Genomic DNA, 18,069 nt, shown 5'->3' with positions numbered 1-18,069 from the left:
CTCTGGGCCTGGCTCTGAAGAAGCTGGAGTCACTGCTGCTAGGTCTGCGCCACAACCTGGGGGCTCCGGGCCACTAGGGCCCAAAGAGGCGCAGGGCCCCCAGCAGGGAGGAGGGGAGCTCCTCAGCTTGGGCCCTGTGCAGCGAGGGCTCCGACGCGCTGCGCTCGATCTTGGGTAGCGCCCTCTGCAGCAGCTCAATGGTGACCAGGATCTGGAGAGAAGAAGAGAAGCCAGGCTGGGGCCCGCCAGATCCTTCACTTCACCCGGCCCAAGCCCCAGCCGGCCCGGCCCGGAGGTGGCTTCTGACCTCAGGGAAGAGGGGCCGTTCCTCCCGCTGGAAGCGGAGGCAGTCTGCCAGCAGTCTCCTCATGGCTTTGGGGCAGTTGTTGGAGACCTTGGTGAGGTCTGGGGACAGGTAGCCTCGTCCTACCATGAAGATGATCTGCAAGCAGAGCAGGGGGCCTGTGTGAGCCCCACCCTTTGGGGGGGGGGCGCCCTGGGGCAGCATGGAAGGTCAGGCAGGGCCAGAGTGCTGGGCACAGGAGGGGGCAGGGCATCCACCTGGTCTCGGTTGTTGATGTGGCTATAGGGGAGGCTGCCACTCATGAGCTCATAGAGAACCACCCCATAGGCATAGACATCGGACTGGAAGCTGTACGGATTCTTGTCCTGCATTCGGATCACCTCTGAGGCCTGTGGAGTCCAAGGGGCCTGTGTGAGCTCGCTGCTCCGGCACAGCACGGCACCGGAGCATGCAGCCACTCCCCCCTCAGCTCACCATCCAGAGCACAGAGCCCGTGGGCTGCTCCACTTGCTGGGCTCCACTCCAGCGGGTCTTCACTGTGGCCAGCCCAAAGTCCCCAATCTTCACCGTCAGTCCCTCATGCAGGAAGATGTCTGCATCCTCGTCAAGGGCCACGGGCGGCAGCACTCTTTGGGCACTGTGCCCGCCTGCCCCGCCCCGCCCCCCACCCCCCACCCCTCCCAAGGCAGGCCAGGTGGATACTGTTGGACTTGAGGTCTCGGTGAATGATGTTCTTGGCGTGGAGGTAGCTGGAAGGAAGTAGACCAGGGGTTAGGAAGAGATGCTGGGGGGCTGGGGGGGCAGGGCGGGGGCACTCGGACAGGACTCACTCCATGCCCTGAGCCGTCTGTCGGGCCACGTCAATCAGCTGCACCATGTCGAAGTGAGTATCGGCCACGTGGAGGTGGTGGTAGAGGCTGGAGCCCTCGCACCACTGGGTGATGATGGCAAAGTCAGGCCTCGTCATGAAGCCCATGAACAAGAGGATGTTGACGTGGCGAGTCTTCCTGCCGAGGCAAGGAGGGTGCTGGTCAGCCTCGGAGCTCTCCCCTCCCCCCCAGGGGCTCCCTGCTGGCTGGGGCAGGCACACTCACCTGAGGACTTGCATCTCATTTTTGAAGGCCTGGGCTTGCTCAGCAGTGGGCTGCGCCACCTTTAGTACCTTCACCGCCACGTCCCCGTGCCAGCGCCCACGGAACACGGTGCCAAATGAGCCCGTCCCGATCCTCTTCAGCAGCTGCACCTCCCCTGGGGCCACCTCCCAATAGTAGCCTGAGTCTCGGTAGCCCAGGGACTTCTGGGAGGCATGGACAGGATGGGGAACAGTGAGCCGATTCCCATCCCCCGAGGCTCTCCCCCGTTGTTCCTTCAGGCTCCCCGGCCTGTGTGTGTGTTTGTGTTCCCCAGCTCTCACCACTTTCTTCTTGTCATCAGCTGAGGCTGGGGCTTTGCGCTCAATGGGCTCTGCTGAGGCCTTGGGGTGCGGGGATTTCCTTCCAGGAGGGGAAACAAGGCCAGGGCTGCTTTGAGGGGTCCTCTCACCACCTGTTCCTGGGAGGAGCAAGGACAGATAAGAACCCAGAGAGGAAAGCTAGGGCAGGGTGGGGGCAAGGGATTCTGACACTCACCTTCAGCAGCCTGGAAGGCCTGGGTTGCCTGCTGTGGAAGCAAAGAGTGGGAACACAAGTCAGCATTTTCCTTCAGCCCTGGCTCCTTGTTTTCCTGGAGCCTTTATGGAAGACTCCCGAACCTTCCTGGCTCCCTCGGTCCTCTTGCTAGAGGTAGACTTAGGGGCCAGGGGCAGTCTAAGCTTCCCGTAGAGTCCTCCCTCCCGTCCCTGACCCTCCAGGGGCTCCTTTCCCTCCCGTGTCCCTAGCCCGATGCCCCCCTCCCCCAACTCCTTCTCTGTGACTTCTTAGCGGGAAGAGATCCAGGGACAGCCAGTCAGCCCTTTAATCAAGAAGCAATTAAGTGCCAGAGAAGGGGGAAAGCCCTACCTGCTGGAGGAGCCTGCTGTCCACAGGCATCGTGGTGCTGATCATGTGCACGTTGGGTGTGGACGTAGAACGGATCCTCTGCAAGGCTGGGCCTCCAGGCCCAGGGAAAGTGAAGGCCTCCCCATGGGAGGTCTGGGGTTGGGTACTGGAGGGGAAAGGGAGGCAGAGGAAGCCCATGTGTCAGCCTAGCCCCTTGAAAATTCCATTCCCCCTACCACCTGCCTGGTGTACCTGGGGCTCTTTGGGGTGAGAGGCTCACAGAGGGCCTGGTTGTCCGGTTGAGCCTCATGAGCAGCGGGGCCTCCGGTCAAATCCTGGATACTGCGGTAGAAACTGGAGCCAGGAGACCAAGGGTTTGGATGAGAAAAGGGACGCCCTAGGAAGAATGGGATGGGGTGCCCAAGGAAGACCCAGCTAGAATAAGGGAGAGCCCTCCCCAGCCCCAGTGAGGATGAAAAACTCACACTCACTCTCACTCTCACTCTCTCTCTCTCACACACACACACATACACACACACACATACATACATACATACATACACCACACTCTCTCTCTCTCTAACAGAAAGAGGCTAGGCTGAGAAAACTAGGGATTCTGGGAGAGGTCCAGGGACTTGGGAAAGGACCACAGGCCTCACGGTTGGCGGGCGGTGGCCATGTCGACACAGACGGTGGGGACTCGGGCACTGCAGTGTTGGTGAAACTTGTAGCCACACGTCTGGCAGCGGAATCCATGAAAGAGGAAGCGGCGGCAGAAGTCACAGAAGGTAAGAGCCAGGAACGTCTTCCGGGCGAAGTTGTGGGCTGCTGCAAGGGGGACGTCAGCCCGGACCTCCACGGTCAGCTCTTCCCCATGCAAGGGAGCGATGGCGGCATCCCAGGCTGTTGCTGTCTTCCGGCTATGGGACAGAGGGGACGAGATGCAAGGGGAGGGAAGGACCAGTGACAGTGGTGGTGGAGGAGGAAGAAGAGAGAGGGCAGATAGGGAGCTCACCCCTGCACCAGGCGATACACAGCACAGCAGTCCTGATTCAGACCCCGCACCTTCAGTGCCTTGTCCAATGAGTCGGAGACAGTCATCCCATCCCGTGCAGTCACCTACAAGGCCCCTCAGATGGTCATGACTCATTTCTTCCCCAGCCTCCCTCTATGTGCCAGCTCCCAGACTTAAGGCCCCTAATATTCCTTCCCTGCCAGGTCACTCACCACTGTGCGCTGTTGGTTGGGCAGATAGACCTTCACGGTGCCCCCAACCCGAGCACTGGTAGAAGGGGTGGCACTGGGATCTCCAGGTGGGGCTAAACCCCTGCTGAAGGCTTCCACTGGGGTGGCTGCTGGGCCTCTTCTCATCTTGGCCCCCTCCCACACCCAAGTGACCTGAAATGTGGGTAGATACTGTTGGCAGATAAAAGATGATGGGATAGGCTGTAGATCTCAATATGTTACTAAGGGGACAATGATGATAAGGGGGCTGGAAGCTCGTGAGTTTGGAGTCACACCTATTTATTAACTGAGTGGCCTTGGGCAGGTCACTTCACCTCTGCTTGCCTCAGTTTCCACCTCTGTCAAATGAGGAGGTCGGATTACACAACTTCTCATCCCTTCCAGCTCTGGTTCTATGACCCCTATGATGTCCAAACACCATTAGAATGACAATGATGTTGGGACAGCTCAGGGTCTCTTATTACTATTACGGGGTTAAGAATATTGGGGGGATGGGGGCAAGATTTGAAGATCCTGAAGTCTGAGGGGGGGTTGTGGGGAAATCTTTAGTTACCCTTACCTTCAGGAGGCTGACAGGGCTGGGGTTAGCAGCTCTCTGAGTATCGTCAGAGGGCCAAGGACAATGGGACTGGAGACGGGACAAGAGCTAGGAATCTCTTCTCTGGGGGCCTGCCCTGAACAGCTGGTTCCACCCAGCCTTTTCCCTAATTCTAACACTAATTCCAATCCTCGGGGATCCTTGGTGAAAGAGTCCTAGGATTGTTTAAATAATTCAAGCCTGGGCTTCGGGGGCCAGCTCGGAGGTAGGAGGGGCAGACAGAAATAGGCAGGAGAGGAGTTGCCTCCAGTGCTGGAAAGGAAAGAAAGCCACCAATGCGGAGTCACTAAAATCTGGCTTAGACACGAAGGTTGTTTAAATAATGCAAGGAGGGGCCATTTCCACAACACCCCGGAGCCCTTTAGTTGTGGGATCCAAGTAAGCAAAAAAAGGTTTTCAAATGTACAGGGGAACCGAGGCCCGCCCTCCCTCCCTCCCTCCCACTGTTCTTCGCTTGGGCTTTTTGGCTGTAAACCCAGTTGGGCTTCTGGGGAAGGCAATGAGTGCCATCTGATGAAGAATGGCAGAACTGTGGACATCAGCAAAGGAACACAGCCAGTGGAGCCAGGGAGGTCAGTGCCTGGGTCTTGGAGAGAACAACAACCACCTGCTCAGCAGAGCTACAGGAGGCAAAAATCAAGAGTGATTAGGAAGAGCAAATCCTGGCATTGGCCCCGGTTGGAGTCCCACCCAAGGGAGTACAATCAATCAAAAAGGCTGTTTGGGGGTGGGGTGTGTATGTGCCCCTCCAAGCACGTGTGTGCACACCCTGTGAGTCTGTGCACGGGGGGGGGGGGGCCACAGCTATGTGTGTATACACTTTCTGGACTGGATGAATCCTTTCTGTTATCAGCCTTGTGAGTCTGGGTGCTCATCTACGAAAGCGGTTCCTAGACTCCTGCTCAGTGGGTACAACAAGCCAGAGACAATCCCGAGATGCTCCCGGTGTCCTTTCTTTCGAAGAGGCTTGTAGTTTTTTTTTGGGGGGGGGGGGTAAGGGCAGAAAATCTCGGAAAACCTTTCGCAGGACCTGGGTATCTCGGTTAGCAGGCGATCTCCAAAGGCCATTACCAGGAAGCTCTCATCACTAGGGAAAATGAAGTAGCTGGGACTTTCCAAACACCAGAAAGGCGGGACAGGAGAGGGAAGTGGGATGGGAAGAGGATGGGAAGCAGCACTCTGGAGATGGTGGAGGTGGTGGTCTCGGTGTGTTTGTATGGGGTGGGGGGAGAAAAAGGTGAGAAGCAGCCCCACCCCAAGAGGGACCCCGTGCGCAGGCGCCGGCAGTCAGCAAGTTTAAAGGAACCAAATCCCTGTGCCCCTCCCCCTTCCCTTTGCGCCTGCGCACTGCATCCAACTACTTCTCCCAGAGACGGGAGATTCCATTCTTTCTCCATGAGAGGGGGTGGGCCTGCACAGCATAAGACAGGAAGTAATATAGAACGGCCACCGTGGCTTCGCCCTGGCGTCTCCTTACCTGTCACGGTGCTGCCACAGTGGCTTCCTCCATCTTGGGACCCGTCTTTCTTCTCTCGGGGGGTGGAACCGGCCACGGCCTCCCCAAGGCCCCTGTTTCGTCAGGTCTGCCCCCGTCGAGATCCTATTAGTCGTTTCGACTCCGACGGAGCCTCCACCACAATTTTATTGGCCATAGAAGCCGCCGCTCCTCCAGACTCCAATGATCATTGGCAGAAGCTTCCACCTTCTTAGGCCAACGGCGCTCATTGGTCACTCTCCTTTCCTCAATTCTATTGGAGCCCCGCCTCTCCAGAGCGCACATTGGTCACTTCTGCCGCAGTTTCTCCTCAGTTAATTGGCTGTCAAGGCTCCCGCTGCCTTCTCTTCCCCACTTTACCAATCCTGGGAGCTCCACCTCTTTCGAACATCCATTGGCTACCTGCCCTCCACGCCCCTCTTCGACCCGCGGTGATTGGCCAGTACGTCTTACTCCGCCTCACTTCCCGCTGCTGCATTCTCATTGGCCGACTCCTTGTCTCTTAGGCAACTCATTGGCAAACCAAGAGAAGGAGGGAAGGGAAGAGAATTGATCGAGATGTGAATGATGCGGGCTAGCTAGGTGGCGCAGTCACTAGAGTTCAGGCCCAGGAGTCGTGGAGAACCGAGTTCAAATGCGAGCACAGACACACGTCGCGTGACCTGGACAAGTCACTTAGCCTCATTTGCCTCAGTTGCCTCCTCTCTGGCGGGGGATGGGTGCTCTAGGAAAGGATCCTAGAGCCACGAGACTCCATCCTTCGTCCTCAGTGCCTCCGTGTTTCTCTCTTTCCCTACTTCCTCTCTCTCTTTTCTTCCCCCCAGCTCCTCAAGGGTTTCTGGTCCTCCCAGGTCAGGCTCTCTCACCCATCCTTGTCAGAAGAGGTGGAGAGAGGTGCCATGCAGAAGATACTGTTTGAGGGAATCTTTGCCTCCGCAGCTGGGTCTCTCAGACTGCTTGTCACAGTCCAGCCAAGGAAAGTGAGGAGACTGCTGAAGAAAGGCTAGACTAGTGTAGCAATCCAGGCATACATGAATTGTGATATTATTCTAAGAGCGCTCAGAAATGACTCTTGTATTGCTCATGAGTGGTTTCCGTAGCCTTGAGTCGAATTAAACCTCAACCTGGCCAAACTCCGAGCCCTTCCCTACGGCTGCCCTCTGGAAGACTGCTCAGTTATCTCAGGCTCCTTATTTTACCCAAAACCAAGTAATTAGGATCAAGACCTTCAACAGTCTGTGTTTACCTCACATCAGACCACTTGGCTCCCTCGTCCTCCCGTGTACCATTGTAACCCTAATAAAAGCAGCTAGAGGACAGTTGAGGCAGAAGCTCTTGCCCATCGGAGCTTCCTTGCTGTCTGTCTACCTCATGCCAGAACTTTCTGTGTCTGTGCGTCTTTATTCTCGCCTTCTGTTCTCTTTCCATCAATCCTTAACCCGGAACCCATTTTCACTCAGTCCTCGGTTTGCCTTTGTCCAACCCACGAGGAATCTTTGTGGAGTCGGTGGACGGCTTCAACGAGAGTCTTCATCACCCCGGGTTGAGATCCATCACTGTTGGCTAAACAGCCAGAAGATGCACGTGGGACTGACTACGAGGGCTCCCATAAGGAGAGCTGACTAAGGAAGGGAGCCCCGGCCTCAAGGATCACCCAGGAAACACTACTCATTCCTATAGGTTTTTGTTTTTTTGTTGTTGTTTTTTTGTTTTTTACCCTTGTACTTCGGTGTATTGTCTCATAGGTGGAAGAGTGGTAAGGGTGGGCAATGGGGGTCAAGTGACTTGCCCAGGGTCACACAGCTGGGAAGTGGCTGAGGCTGGGTCCGTCTCTAGGCCTGACTCTCACTCCACTGAGCTACCCAGCTGCCCTCATTCCTATAGTTTTTAAGCTAAGAGAAGACGTATTGGGCTCCTGATGCCCTCCAGAAGTCCTGGGGCACCATTAAGAAGAATAAGGGTCTAGGCTGCTGGGAGCTGAGGGATAGGAGATGCTGCCTGCTCTAATCGGGGCAAGGAGAGGACCTAGGAAAGACCTTACAAAAATCAGTGGGGGCAAAGGCCCAGGCCACTGGGCACCTCAGGCTGAGACCCGCCGGCCTGTGAAAACCCGCCGCAGGGCTCCCTGCACATCTGGGTTCCGGAGGCTATAGATGAGTGGATTGAGCATGGGGCTGAGAACAGTGTTGAGGATTCCGACCCCTTTGCTCTGGTCTGAGGCCTCGACGGAGCCCAGGCGCATGTAGCTGAAGATGCCAGCCCCATAGAAGATGCCCACGACAGCCAGGTGGGAGCTGCAAGTGGAAAAGGCCTTTCTCCTGCCCTCCGCGGAGCGGATCCGCAGCACGGCGGCTGCTACTTGCAGGTAGGAGGTGACGATGAGGACCATGGGGACTCCTGCCATGATGACCCCCAGAGCAAAGAGCAGCATCTCATTAAGGTGAGTACTGGAACAGGCTAGGCTAAAGAGAGGAGGGAGGTCACAGTAGAAATGGTTTACTACATTGGGGCCACAGAAGTCAAGTGTGGACAGTGCCACAGTATGGGTCAGTGCATTACCAAGGGAGCAGGTCCAAGACGCAGCTACCAGCACTCCTTGCACCCCTCGGCCCATGCGAGTTGTATAGGTGAGAGGGCGGCAGATAGCCAAGAAGCGGTCATAGGCCATGGCAGTCAACAGAAAGCAGTCAACACCAGCCAGTAGGTGGAAAAAGAAGAGCTGAGACAGGCAGGTGGCAAAGGGGATGGCTTGTTCTTGGGATAGGAGTCGAACCAGCATTGGGGGCACTGTGACGCTGACACACCCGATATCCAGCAGTGACAAATTCCCCAGGAAGAAGTACATTGGAGTGTGCAGCTTGGGCTCTACCAAGATGGCGGCCAGGATGCTTAGGTTGCCACAAACTGTGGCTGCATAAGCTAAGAGAAAGAGAAGAAAAAGGACTGGTTGCAGTTCCTTCCTCTCTGTCAGCCCCAGCAGGATGAACTCTGTCACAGACGTCACATTATATCTAGGTCGTAGGCCCATGGATGGGCTCTCTCCTTGGCCGGTAGCAGGATTTGAAGATGGCTGAGAGAGAGGCCATAATAGAAGAGTCGTTAGCTCAGAACTGGGGCCCCATTGTCTCACCACCACACAAGCTCGAGCTCTCAGTAGCATTTCTGGTTCTTCTCCCATGTCCCATCCACTAGATTCATTTGCTCATGAAGATCTGCTCCCTTACCTGCCTGTCCTGACTTCTCTTTGGACAAAGCCTCCCCTCAACCCCTGGTTCCCTCCCTGCAACCTGTCCTTGCTAGGAAACTCCTCCCTACCCGATCTGTTCTCTCTCTGTGTGTGTGTGTGTGTGTGTGGAATAGTGTTCCCTCCTTTTCAATAAAATGCTCGTCACCCTGCAGAGTGAAAGGAGCAGAACAGGAGAGCATTTTACACAGAGACGGATACACTGTGGTACAATCGACCATAACGGACTTCTCTACTAGTAGCCATGCAAGGATCCAGAGCAAGACCGAGGGACTTCTGACAAAGAAAACCAGCCACATCCAGAGGAAGAACTGTGGGAGGAGAAACACAGAAGAAAAACAACTGCTTGATCACATGGGCTGTTGGGGATATTATTGGGGATGGAGACACCAAAGGATAACTCCAGGCCAACTATCCATACTATGGCCTTAGGCCTTGATCAGCGATACATGTAAAACCCAGCGGGACTGCTCGTTGGCTAAGTGGGGTTGGGGGGGCTTGGGGGAGAGGGAAGGAGCATGAAGCATGGAACTAGGGGAAATATTCCAAATGAAAAATAAAATAAAATAAAATGCTCTTCACCAACCGTAGCTGCCCCTAGACTCCACATACTCCCACACGCTCCAGTGGCTCCGCATGGCCTTCAAGATCAAGATTTGTTCTGTTCCGGTGGGAGCCCACTTCTCTTCCACGTTAGTCTTTCCTTTGCAGTCCACCCAGCCATCCAGAGACGCCCGATGTCTTTGGTGAAATCTAGACTCGACCCTCTCGCTGGTCAGCCCCTCCAATGCCTCTTAATCTTCAGGAAAAGTCAGGGCGTGCTGGCTCTCCACCAGATGCACAGAGGTATGGGGAGAAGGAATACAATCGCAAATGCAGAGAGAAAAGAGAGAAAACCATTTTCGGAGCTTTGTAGAGCCCCCCAATTGGCCGGCCTTGGCCTGAACTCTTTGCGGTCCCCCTTAGGAGCGTCTGGGTTAGCTCCTCATCCATAACTGGAAAACAAACGGCACCTGCCTTCACCAGCAATGTGGAGCGTCGGAGACGAGATGGAGCCGAGCGATCACAGAGCCCAGTTTTACAGATACACGATGAGGTACCAGGGTCGGCCCATGGGTCCAGTGCGGCCTGGCAGCTAGTCGGCTGGCGTCAGAATCCGGAGGCCGCCCCGCCCTGGCCCTCGTAACAGCCAGCGGGGCCCTCAGTTGTTCTTCTTTTTCTAGTCAAGGTCCAAACCCTCTTCGTGGGCTCTCAGCCCTCCCCCCTCCCCTGTTGGCTCTTCAGGCAACGCTCGGCAAACACGGGGGCTCGGTCCGTGCAAAGTTCTGGAGCCAGAAAGCCCAAAGGGACGTGCGCCTTGCCTTCAGGGAGCTTCCATTCTCCATGTGTGGACATGTAAATATACCCAGCCAAAACAGGAAACGAGAGGGAGAGCACTAGCAGCAGAGGGGGCAGGAAAGGCTTCAGAGAGAACCAGAATCCAGAAGGAAGCCAAGGACTTGAATGACAGACAATGCGAAGGGCTGGAGACAGGAGATGCAGGACGTGGGCACGAGTAGCCCAGGATGGGCGGATTGCAGGGGAAAGGGGAACCTGGGCAGAAGGGAAAGACAGGGAGAAGCGGGCTCCTGGCTGAAGAAAAAAGAGTTCACTTGATCTGAAAGGCGGAGGCGGTGGGTCAGGACCCACGCAGGGCCCGGCGGAGTCAGGAGACGAGCTCGGGGACGAGCCAGCGCTCGGGTCTCTTCCTTCCAATGAGCAATCCGAAGAAGGATCGCTCTGAGTGAGAGGCCTCCTGAGACCCGGGGCCTCGGCGAGAAGTCAGTCCAGGAGAGAAGCCCCAAGAGGGAAGCACGTGGCTCGGCTCCTTCAACCTGAACCTGGTCCTTGGGTGCCACGGATACTCGGTTCCTTCACCTTTTCTGGGTCAAACTCCTACAGAGTCGTCCTCCTCGTCCTCCTCCTCCCCACCAGATCTAGCCCTTCACTGCTCACTGCTGCTCCCCACCCCGAGGCCACCAATCATTTCTTTGGGAGAAATCCCCTGCTTTTTCTGCTGTGTTTCTGTTCCCAGCCCTTAGCGCAGTGCCCTCCCCCGGACCGGCTCGGGCACCCCAACCCATTGGGAGTCATCATTCCTCGTTTCCTCTCCCTGCTGGGCCCACATCGGAGCCCTTGCAAAGCTTCGTCACTGTTACGTCCCCAACATCTCTCGCCTCCATCCCTTCCGGTGGTTCTCGCCTCCCTCCACGCAAACTGTCACGACTTGAGTTCAAGCCTGCTTCCTATTGGCCTCCCTCCCTGCCTCCTCCCTCTTCCTGCCCATGCACCCTTCACATAGCCCAGATTGTCTTCGCAAGGCCCAGGGGTGATCGCGGTACTCCCTAGTCGGAAGCCTTCACTGGCTCCCTACTGCCCAGAGGGTCAGCCACGACAACCTCAGCCTGGCATCTCGGCTGACTCCCTTCCTCCGCTCTAAGTGCCTGCTTGACCTGACCGGTGCTGCCCCGTCTCTGTTCCCTTGCATTGGCCCTCCCCACGTCTACTCCAGTCATAGAATTCTTGGTTCCCTTTCAAGCTTTATTTAGGTCTTCCTTTTCTCCCCTGTCGTTGGTTAGATATCCAGGTGGGGCAGAGGATAGAGCCCCGGGCCTGCAGTCAGGAAGACCCGAGTTCGAATGCGACCTCACATACCTACTAATTGTGTGATGTTAGGGGAGTCACAACCTCTGTCTGCCTCAGTTTCTCCGACTTTGAAATGGGAATAGTAATAGCACCTTCCCTCCAGGCTTGTGGCGAGGATCAAAGGAGATTGTATGTTTCAAGCACATAGTAGCTGCTTGATGAATGCTTGTTCCCCTCCCTCTCGCATCTCATTCTCCTTCCTGTCCAAGTATTCTGTCATATCCTCAGAATCACAGAATTTGAGAATCGAGAAGGCCCTTCCCAGCTCTGCTGGAAGAAGTCACCTCTTGAAGCAGCCACATAGGCCAATCGGGGACAGCTCTTGTAGCAAGTTCTTCCAGCCTCTCGACAAGCTCCCCCTACCCCCATCCTGGCCCCTCATGCCGAACGGAGCAAGTCTGATCCCCGATTCACACGACAGTTCTTCGAATACTCGAAGCTCGAAGCTCCCTCTCACAAGGCTTCTGTCCAGACTCAACAGTTTGGGTTCCTTGGACTAATCTTTGTAGGACACGGACTCGGTGACTTTCAGCATCCTGGTTGCCCTCCCCCGCACACTCAGAATCGAGCCCAAGCCTGCGGGTGAGGTCTGACAAGGGTAGACGACAGAGGGATCATCACGCCCTCATTCCAGGGAGCCCCATCCCTACTGGATGCAGCTTACGATGGTGTGGCCATTTTCGGCCGCCACATTGCCGTAATGACTCGCCTTAGGCTTGCGGTCCACTCTGATCTGCGGATTGATTTCAGACAAACTTCTGTCCAAGCAGACATCCCCCGTCTTCTGTTTGACCCATGTGAAAGACTAGGTTGATTCCTGCGCAATTTCGTCTTATTAGCTTCAGCTCAATGCTAGACTGTCAAGCCTCTTTTGGGTCTCGCTTGGAATCATGGGAGAATTGGATGAGCAGACCCGTGATACCTTCCTTGTAGCTCTTCTCACGGTGTCCTTCTGGGTCTGTGCCTCGGTCTTCCTTGCCACTGCAGTAGTTTTCCTGTGGTCAAGTTCTTCCGTTGTCGTGCGCTTGTTTCCCAGCCCGGGTCGCGACTTGAAACTTCATGAGAAAATGGGGCTCTGCTCAGCTGGGAGTGTCTCGAGCGTCACTCTTTTTCGCTGGGTTGTTTCCAAAGCGCTTCCAAGGTCCCGGGAGCGGCGTGGTCCCTGCTCTCCTTGTCTGCATGCTGCTCCCCTGCAGCCCTTACCGTCGGGACTCTTCAAAGGCCTTGGAACTGGGACCAGGGCCTCGGCTGCCTTGTGAGCGACCCCCAGCCCTGTGCTCCTCCATGGAACTGTGAGCCAGAGCACTGTACGGGCAGCGCCACCTCCCCCCAGTTCCGGCAAAGAGTTCCTCGCCGACTCTTTCTGACCGGGCGCCACCGCCGCTGCATGTGTAGGCCCGGCATGTGTCCTCCACCCCTGCGTCACAGACCTCTCCTGCTGACCTCCCAAGCTTTCTTAGGCTGGAAAAATGGCTCATCTGAACTTCTCGCTGGCTCTGCCACCCCAGACTCTGATTTGAGGCATTTAAAAAAAGTTGTTTGGAGGGGGACGTCGAGAGAATTCCTCCCCGGCCACCCCGTTTTCCCCGACGAACCTTTGGATTTGGGGCGATCCTACCCATTTTATCTTAGGTTTTAAAAACACTCTTCTGGGAAGGGGTTCCTGCGTTCCACCGGATGGCCAGAGGGGGATCCGTGACGGAACACAAATCGAGGCGCCCCCCTCTTTCACCTCATCGGCCGGATGACCCTGAATGAATCGCTTCGCCTCAGTTTCCTCCTCTGTCAGACGAGGGGGTCGGATCCCGCGGCCTGCCTCAAAGACCCATTCCGGCTCTAGCTGTGTGCGCCTCTAATCCTTCCCAACAACCTCCTCTTCCCTTCTGTGGCTCAAGAACTAAGAAACCCGGGGCAGGCTAGGGAGGGAGGTCCTCGGCCTTGGATCCCGGCTCTACCTCTCGCTCACCCTGTGGCCCTGAGTAGGGCTTCCTCCTTGTAAAGCCGCTCTGGGCTTTCTTGTGCTTGTGGAGCAAAGGGAAGAGTTGTGAGGTGAATACTCACCAGGCGCTGCATTCCAGACTCCAGGCGGGGGCTCTAGCACGGGGTCGGCCCAGCCGAAGTGTTTATAAAGTAGAAGAGAGAGAAGACAGAAAGACATCGGCGTCTCTGTCCCAGGGCTCTGTCCTCCTTCGGGTTGCTCCCAGAGGTCTTCATTAAGGGAGGCCCATTCCCCCACAGGGCCTTGTTAGGAGGATGGGGGGGGCCTGGGGACCACTCGGAGTGTCTCAAGCTGGCACCGTTGGAAGCAGAAGCTGGAGGTGCCCCCTGGGAAGGCTCTTTCCTCTTCGCCCCACACAGATTTAGCCTTCGGAGCAGTAACTGAGACTCTGAAAGCATTGCAGCCCCAGTGGCTGTCCAGAGGATAGTAATAAGAGAGCCGAGAGGGCCGGAGGGAGCAACACCCAAGGTCAGCATGTCGCCCCTAAGTTAAAAGATGGAAGAGAGTGCTTAGAGATCATCTTGTCTAACCCTCTTGCTGGCGGGCGAGGCTCCCTCATCAGTACCGCAGACAGGTGACTGCCAACTGCTGGAAGACATGCCTGTTTGTGGACCCGTATCAGCTTTCAGACTCACAGAGCGCCAGAGCTGGCAGGGAGCAGCCTGGAACATGATGGGAGGGAGAGGGAGAAAGCGGGGCCCACCGTGCCGTCGGGAAAAGCGGGGCCCTCGCCTCCCACTACTTCTGAGTCGTCCCTTTGGTTCCTGCTCTCGACTGCTCGGGGGCCCAAACCTTTTACTTTCTGGGGCCTCCACCTACATCGGTGAAGGTGTGGCCAAGACCCTCACGCTGGGGGGTGGGGGGCACATGAGTGTCTGCCCTGGAACTCTGGCCTGTGGATGGAGAGCCGAGATCTGCTGAAGGAGGGCCGTCTCCATCTCGCCTGCCTGCTTCACAAGGGAACGAGAAGGTTCCAGGAGCCCGAGAGGCCATTAGAGTCTGAGTTTGCAAGCTGGGAAGTGCTTGGGGAACCTGACAGCATTGTGGAGATGGCGAAATGCCAGCGGCCTTTGCCATCTTGTGCCTTAGCCCACTGCCCAGAAGCAGCTCCATGTGGGCCTCGTGCCCTTTCCAGGGCCCTGGAGGCTCCCTGATGGCCACAGTCAGCCTCGTGTTCATTAATATCCAGGGCCAAACGAAACAGTGCTTCTCCGCTGTCCAGGAGAAGCTCCAAGCCGGAATTCCAGTCGAAGGTGGAATGCCCTATCGGGAGCGGCTCCCCCAAAGGCCCCAGAACACTACCCTTCCCGAGTGACCGGCGCCCTCAGAGGAACCTCGGTGGCGGCCGGCGGGGCACGCTCTTTTCGCAGCTGGATCTCCCTCCTGCCGCCTTTGCTGGCGCTGCCTCTTGGGATCCGAAGGGCCTCTCCGACGCCAAAAGGACTGGAAACGCCTCTTGGGCAACTCCTGACGACTTGCTGTGCGGCTGCGGCGTCCCCCCACAGTTCCGGGCAGGATCCACACGATGACGCGGCAAAGAAGACTGAGCTGGGTGGGAGAAACCAGGGCGAGCGGAATCCCCCAAGCCGAACTCTTAGGCAAGAGATCCCACGTGGAGAGCTGCCCACCTGGCTTCTTGTCCTGGCGCCAAAGCCCGCCGCTGCCGCGCCACCAAAACGACCTCGCCTAGCTTTTGGGTGTGCTTCCACAGCTGCTTCTCTTCGGATTTCTTTACGGCCCGACCTTTTAGATGCCGGAACTATTTACTCTGCCCAGTTTGAAACGATCGCGCCGTCTATACCACTCTATGGCTCTCTACCTAAGGCGTGCTTCTCAAGTGAATGGCTGCCCCACTGCTTTCCAGCTCAACCAGCACTTCCTGTCAAAGGCGGACGACTTGCCCAAGGAGTTGGATTGTTGCTGAAACCCAACTGGAAGGGCCTTTGCATTGGGCGAAGAGTGCGCGGGGGCCAGAGCTCGGGGGAAGAGAGGTCCTCGTCTTCTGCTTTCCGGCTTTGAGAAAGAAGATACACGATTCCAGAGGTCGCTTCGGGGAGACGAAGAGCCAGGGAAGAAGCTCGCCGCCATCACTAGCGCTAGAGACTTCAGGGAGTTTCTCTTGGGCCAGAGAAGAGATCTCACTCCTGGAGGGAGAACTCGTTCACTCTGTCCCGTCTGGTATATTCTTATCTGCGTAACTTCTCCGAAGGTTATTGGCCCAAGCCGATGGATGGGTTTATTTGGGAGTTTTACTTCACCTCCTGATTCCATTTTGCTTCCTTTTACTTCGGTATCTCATTCTTTCCCTCTTGTTTCTCCTTTTCCCCCTCTCAGTTAAGTACTCAGTTCAAAATCTTCCCCTCCTTTTCTCGGATTTTTGTTTGTTGGTGCTCTATTTTCCCTTTTTTGTACCTTTTGCTTAAAAGAATGATTCACCTTGGTCACTTCATTCATCGCCTTCTCTTTACGGTCATCCGAAACTTGGATTCATAGTCTTTGTGTTTCTCGTGGAATGAAAGCTTCTGAAGAGCGCCTGTGAAGTGTTACTTTGAAAGCGTGGTGGCCACCGCATTAAAAGGATAAGCCATTGGATTAATCGCATTTTCACAGCAATCAATTGCTGTCCCTGTTTTGCAGTCGAGGCAACTGAGGCAAACGGAGGTTAAAGGACTAGTCTAGAATCATGCGAGTGGTGTTTGAGGCCAGATTTGAACTTGGGTTTCCCTAACTACAGATCTGGTAGTATCTATACCACTGTACCGCCTGGACCGTTAAAAAGATCCCTTATACTTGGTGGTTTTTTTAAAGCATGAACGACTGCTTTGTCCTTTGTCAAAAGTTTTTACTGCATCTATTGAAATAATTCTGGGGTTTGGGGATGCTTTTGTTCTTACCATGAATGACTGATTGTGCTGATTGTTTTCCTAACGTGGAACCATTCTTTGATTCATGATATGAGAATAGCTAGCCCTGAGAGCGACAGTGTAAGTGAAGTAGGTGAAAATAGAATAGGCTACCTGTCAGATCTATGGACAAGGGAGAATTCAGGAACAAGCAAGCAAGGGAGAACGTGACAAGATGCAAAATGAGTAACTTTGATTACATTGAACGAAAAACTTTTTGTACAAACAAAAGCAATGCAACCCAGATGAGGAGGGAAACAACAAGCTGGGAAAACATTTTATGACAAATTTCTCTGATAAAGATCTTGTTTCTCAAATATATAAAGAATTAAGTGAAATGTATAAGAATACAGCCATTCCCCAACTGATAAACGGTCAAAGGATAGGAATGGGCAGTTTTCAGATGAAGAAATCAAAGCTATCAAGAATTCATTATGAAAAAACGTTCTAAATCCCTCTTGGTTAGAGAAATGCAAAATAAAACAACTCTGAGGTACCACCTCACACCTGGCAGACTGGCCAATGTGACAGCAAAGGAAAAGGCTAAACATTGGAGGGGATGTGGCCAAATCGGGACATTCATGCGTTGCTGGTGGAGTTGTGAACGGATCCAACCATCTGGAGGGCAATTTGGAACTCTGCCCAAAGGGCTCTAAAAGAAAGAATGCGCACCTTCTGATCTAGTAATCTACTGGGTAAGTATCCCAAAGAGAGAAAAAAAATGGGAAAGGACACATTTGTACAAAAATATTTCTAGCTGCTCTTTTTGTGGTGGCAAAAAATTGGAAACTAAAGGAACATCCCTGGATTGGGGAATGGCTCAACAAATTATGGTATAGTGTGGTGATGGAAAGAGCTGGAAAGACCTCCGTGAACTGATGCAGGGTGAAATGAGCAGAACCAGGAGAACGTTGTACACAGAGACTGAAACACTGTGGGATGATCAAATGTGATAGACTTTGCTACTGAGAGCAATAGGACAATTTCGAGAGACTTAAGAAAAACAATGCTCTCCACCTCCACAGAAAGAACTGTTGAAGTAGGGATGCAGATGAAAACATATAACTTATGACTTGCTTATTTGGGTATATGTTTTGGAGTTCTGGTTTTATAAGATTATTCACTTACGAAAATGAATAATATGTAAATCTGTTTTGTATGATAATACATGTAGAACCCAGAAAAAATAAAAATAAAAGCTTGGGAAAAACACAAGAATAGCCAGCTCTATCAGACTGAGTGATTTTTTGGATGACTTGCTGCTTTCTGTTTGCCAGAATGGTGTTGAATATTTCTCACATCGGTCTGTAGTTCTCCTATGATTTATCCTTTCGAGATTTAGCTATTAGGACGATATTTGTCTCATAAAAGGGAATCTGTTCAAAGTCGTTTCGGCAGTATTGCTCTTCCTTGTTCTTTAAAGGTTCGAGAGAATTCCACGAATCTGTCAGGACCACGAGGATTTTTCTTTGGGAGTTTCTTTACCGTGATTTTCATATCTTTTTTCTGAGATTAGATTATTTGATAGCTCTATCCGGTGTTCTGTTAGTTCGAGTCTTTTATATTTTAAAGGTATTCCTCTTTCTTTTGTGTGCCCAGTTTTATTGACATATAACTGTG

General features: G+C 54.3%; 2 protein-coding genes across 4 annotated transcripts; both read right to left on the bottom strand.

Annotated features, from left to right (window-relative positions):
* Positions 1-6: 6 nt before the first annotated feature.
* On the bottom strand, positions 7-4,501 carry ARAF (A-Raf proto-oncogene, serine/threonine kinase). 3 transcript variants are annotated; one of them, XM_044682767.1, is made up of 14 exons: positions 3,508-4,501; positions 3,296-3,399; positions 2,940-3,200; positions 2,533-2,634; positions 2,280-2,446; positions 2,047-2,075; positions 1,719-1,841; positions 1,399-1,601; positions 1,135-1,311; positions 1,007-1,053; positions 779-897; positions 562-693; positions 308-442; positions 7-211 (listed from the first exon to the last, which is right to left on the bottom strand). In XM_044682767.1, exons 1-14 carry the CDS (start codon positions 3,649-3,651, stop codon positions 74-76), a joined length of 1,881 nt encoding a protein of 626 aa, XP_044538702.1. In that variant the 5' UTR covers positions 3,652-4,501; the 3' UTR covers positions 7-73. The 3 variants fall into 3 exon arrangements, with proteins under 3 accessions (XP_044538702.1, XP_044538700.1, XP_044538701.1); XM_044682765.1 differs by lacking the exon at positions 2,047-2,075 and adding an exon at positions 1,933-1,963 and having other exon boundaries at positions 1,719-1,855; positions 2,302-2,446; positions 3,508-4,500; XM_044682766.1 differs by lacking the exon at positions 2,047-2,075 and adding an exon at positions 1,933-1,963 and having other exon boundaries at positions 1,719-1,849; positions 2,302-2,446; positions 3,508-4,500.
* A 3,197-nt stretch (positions 4,502-7,698) lies between these two features.
* On the bottom strand, positions 7,699-8,646 carry LOC123253574 (olfactory receptor 3A1-like). The gene has a single exon (XM_044682744.1). The coding sequence runs from the start codon at positions 8,644-8,646 to the stop codon at positions 7,699-7,701; it is 948 nt and encodes a 315-aa protein (XP_044538679.1).
* Between the last annotated feature and the right edge of the window lie 9,423 nt (positions 8,647-18,069).

This window comes from Gracilinanus agilis, chromosome X, assembly GCF_016433145.1.
Source record: "Gracilinanus agilis isolate LMUSP501 chromosome X, AgileGrace, whole genome shotgun sequence".
Classification (NCBI taxonomy): Eukaryota; Metazoa; Chordata; class Mammalia; order Didelphimorphia; family Didelphidae; genus Gracilinanus; species Gracilinanus agilis.
The sequence above is the reverse complement of the archived record's forward strand: the minus strand, read 5'-3'. Positions and strand labels throughout refer to the sequence as shown.

What these genes read in the sequence shown, in the direction of transcription:
- ARAF (XM_044682767.1), bottom strand. Translation starts at nt 3,651, where the DNA reads ATGAGAAGAGGCCCAGCAGCCACCCCAGTGGAAGCCTTCAGCAGGGGT. An exon ending in AGGGCTTTCCCCCTTCTCTG is followed by an intron (nt 2,076 to 2,279) that starts GCACTTAATTGC and finishes ACCTCTAGCAAG; the next exon opens with AGGACCGAGGGAGCCAGGAA. An exon ending in ACATCAACAACCGAGACCAG is followed by an intron (nt 443 to 561) that starts GTGGATGCCCTG and finishes CTCTGCTTGCAG; the next exon opens with ATCATCTTCATGGTAGGACG.
- LOC123253574 (XM_044682744.1), bottom strand. Translation starts at nt 8,646, where the DNA reads ATGGGCCTACGACCTAGATATAATGTGACGTCTGTGACAGAGTTCATC.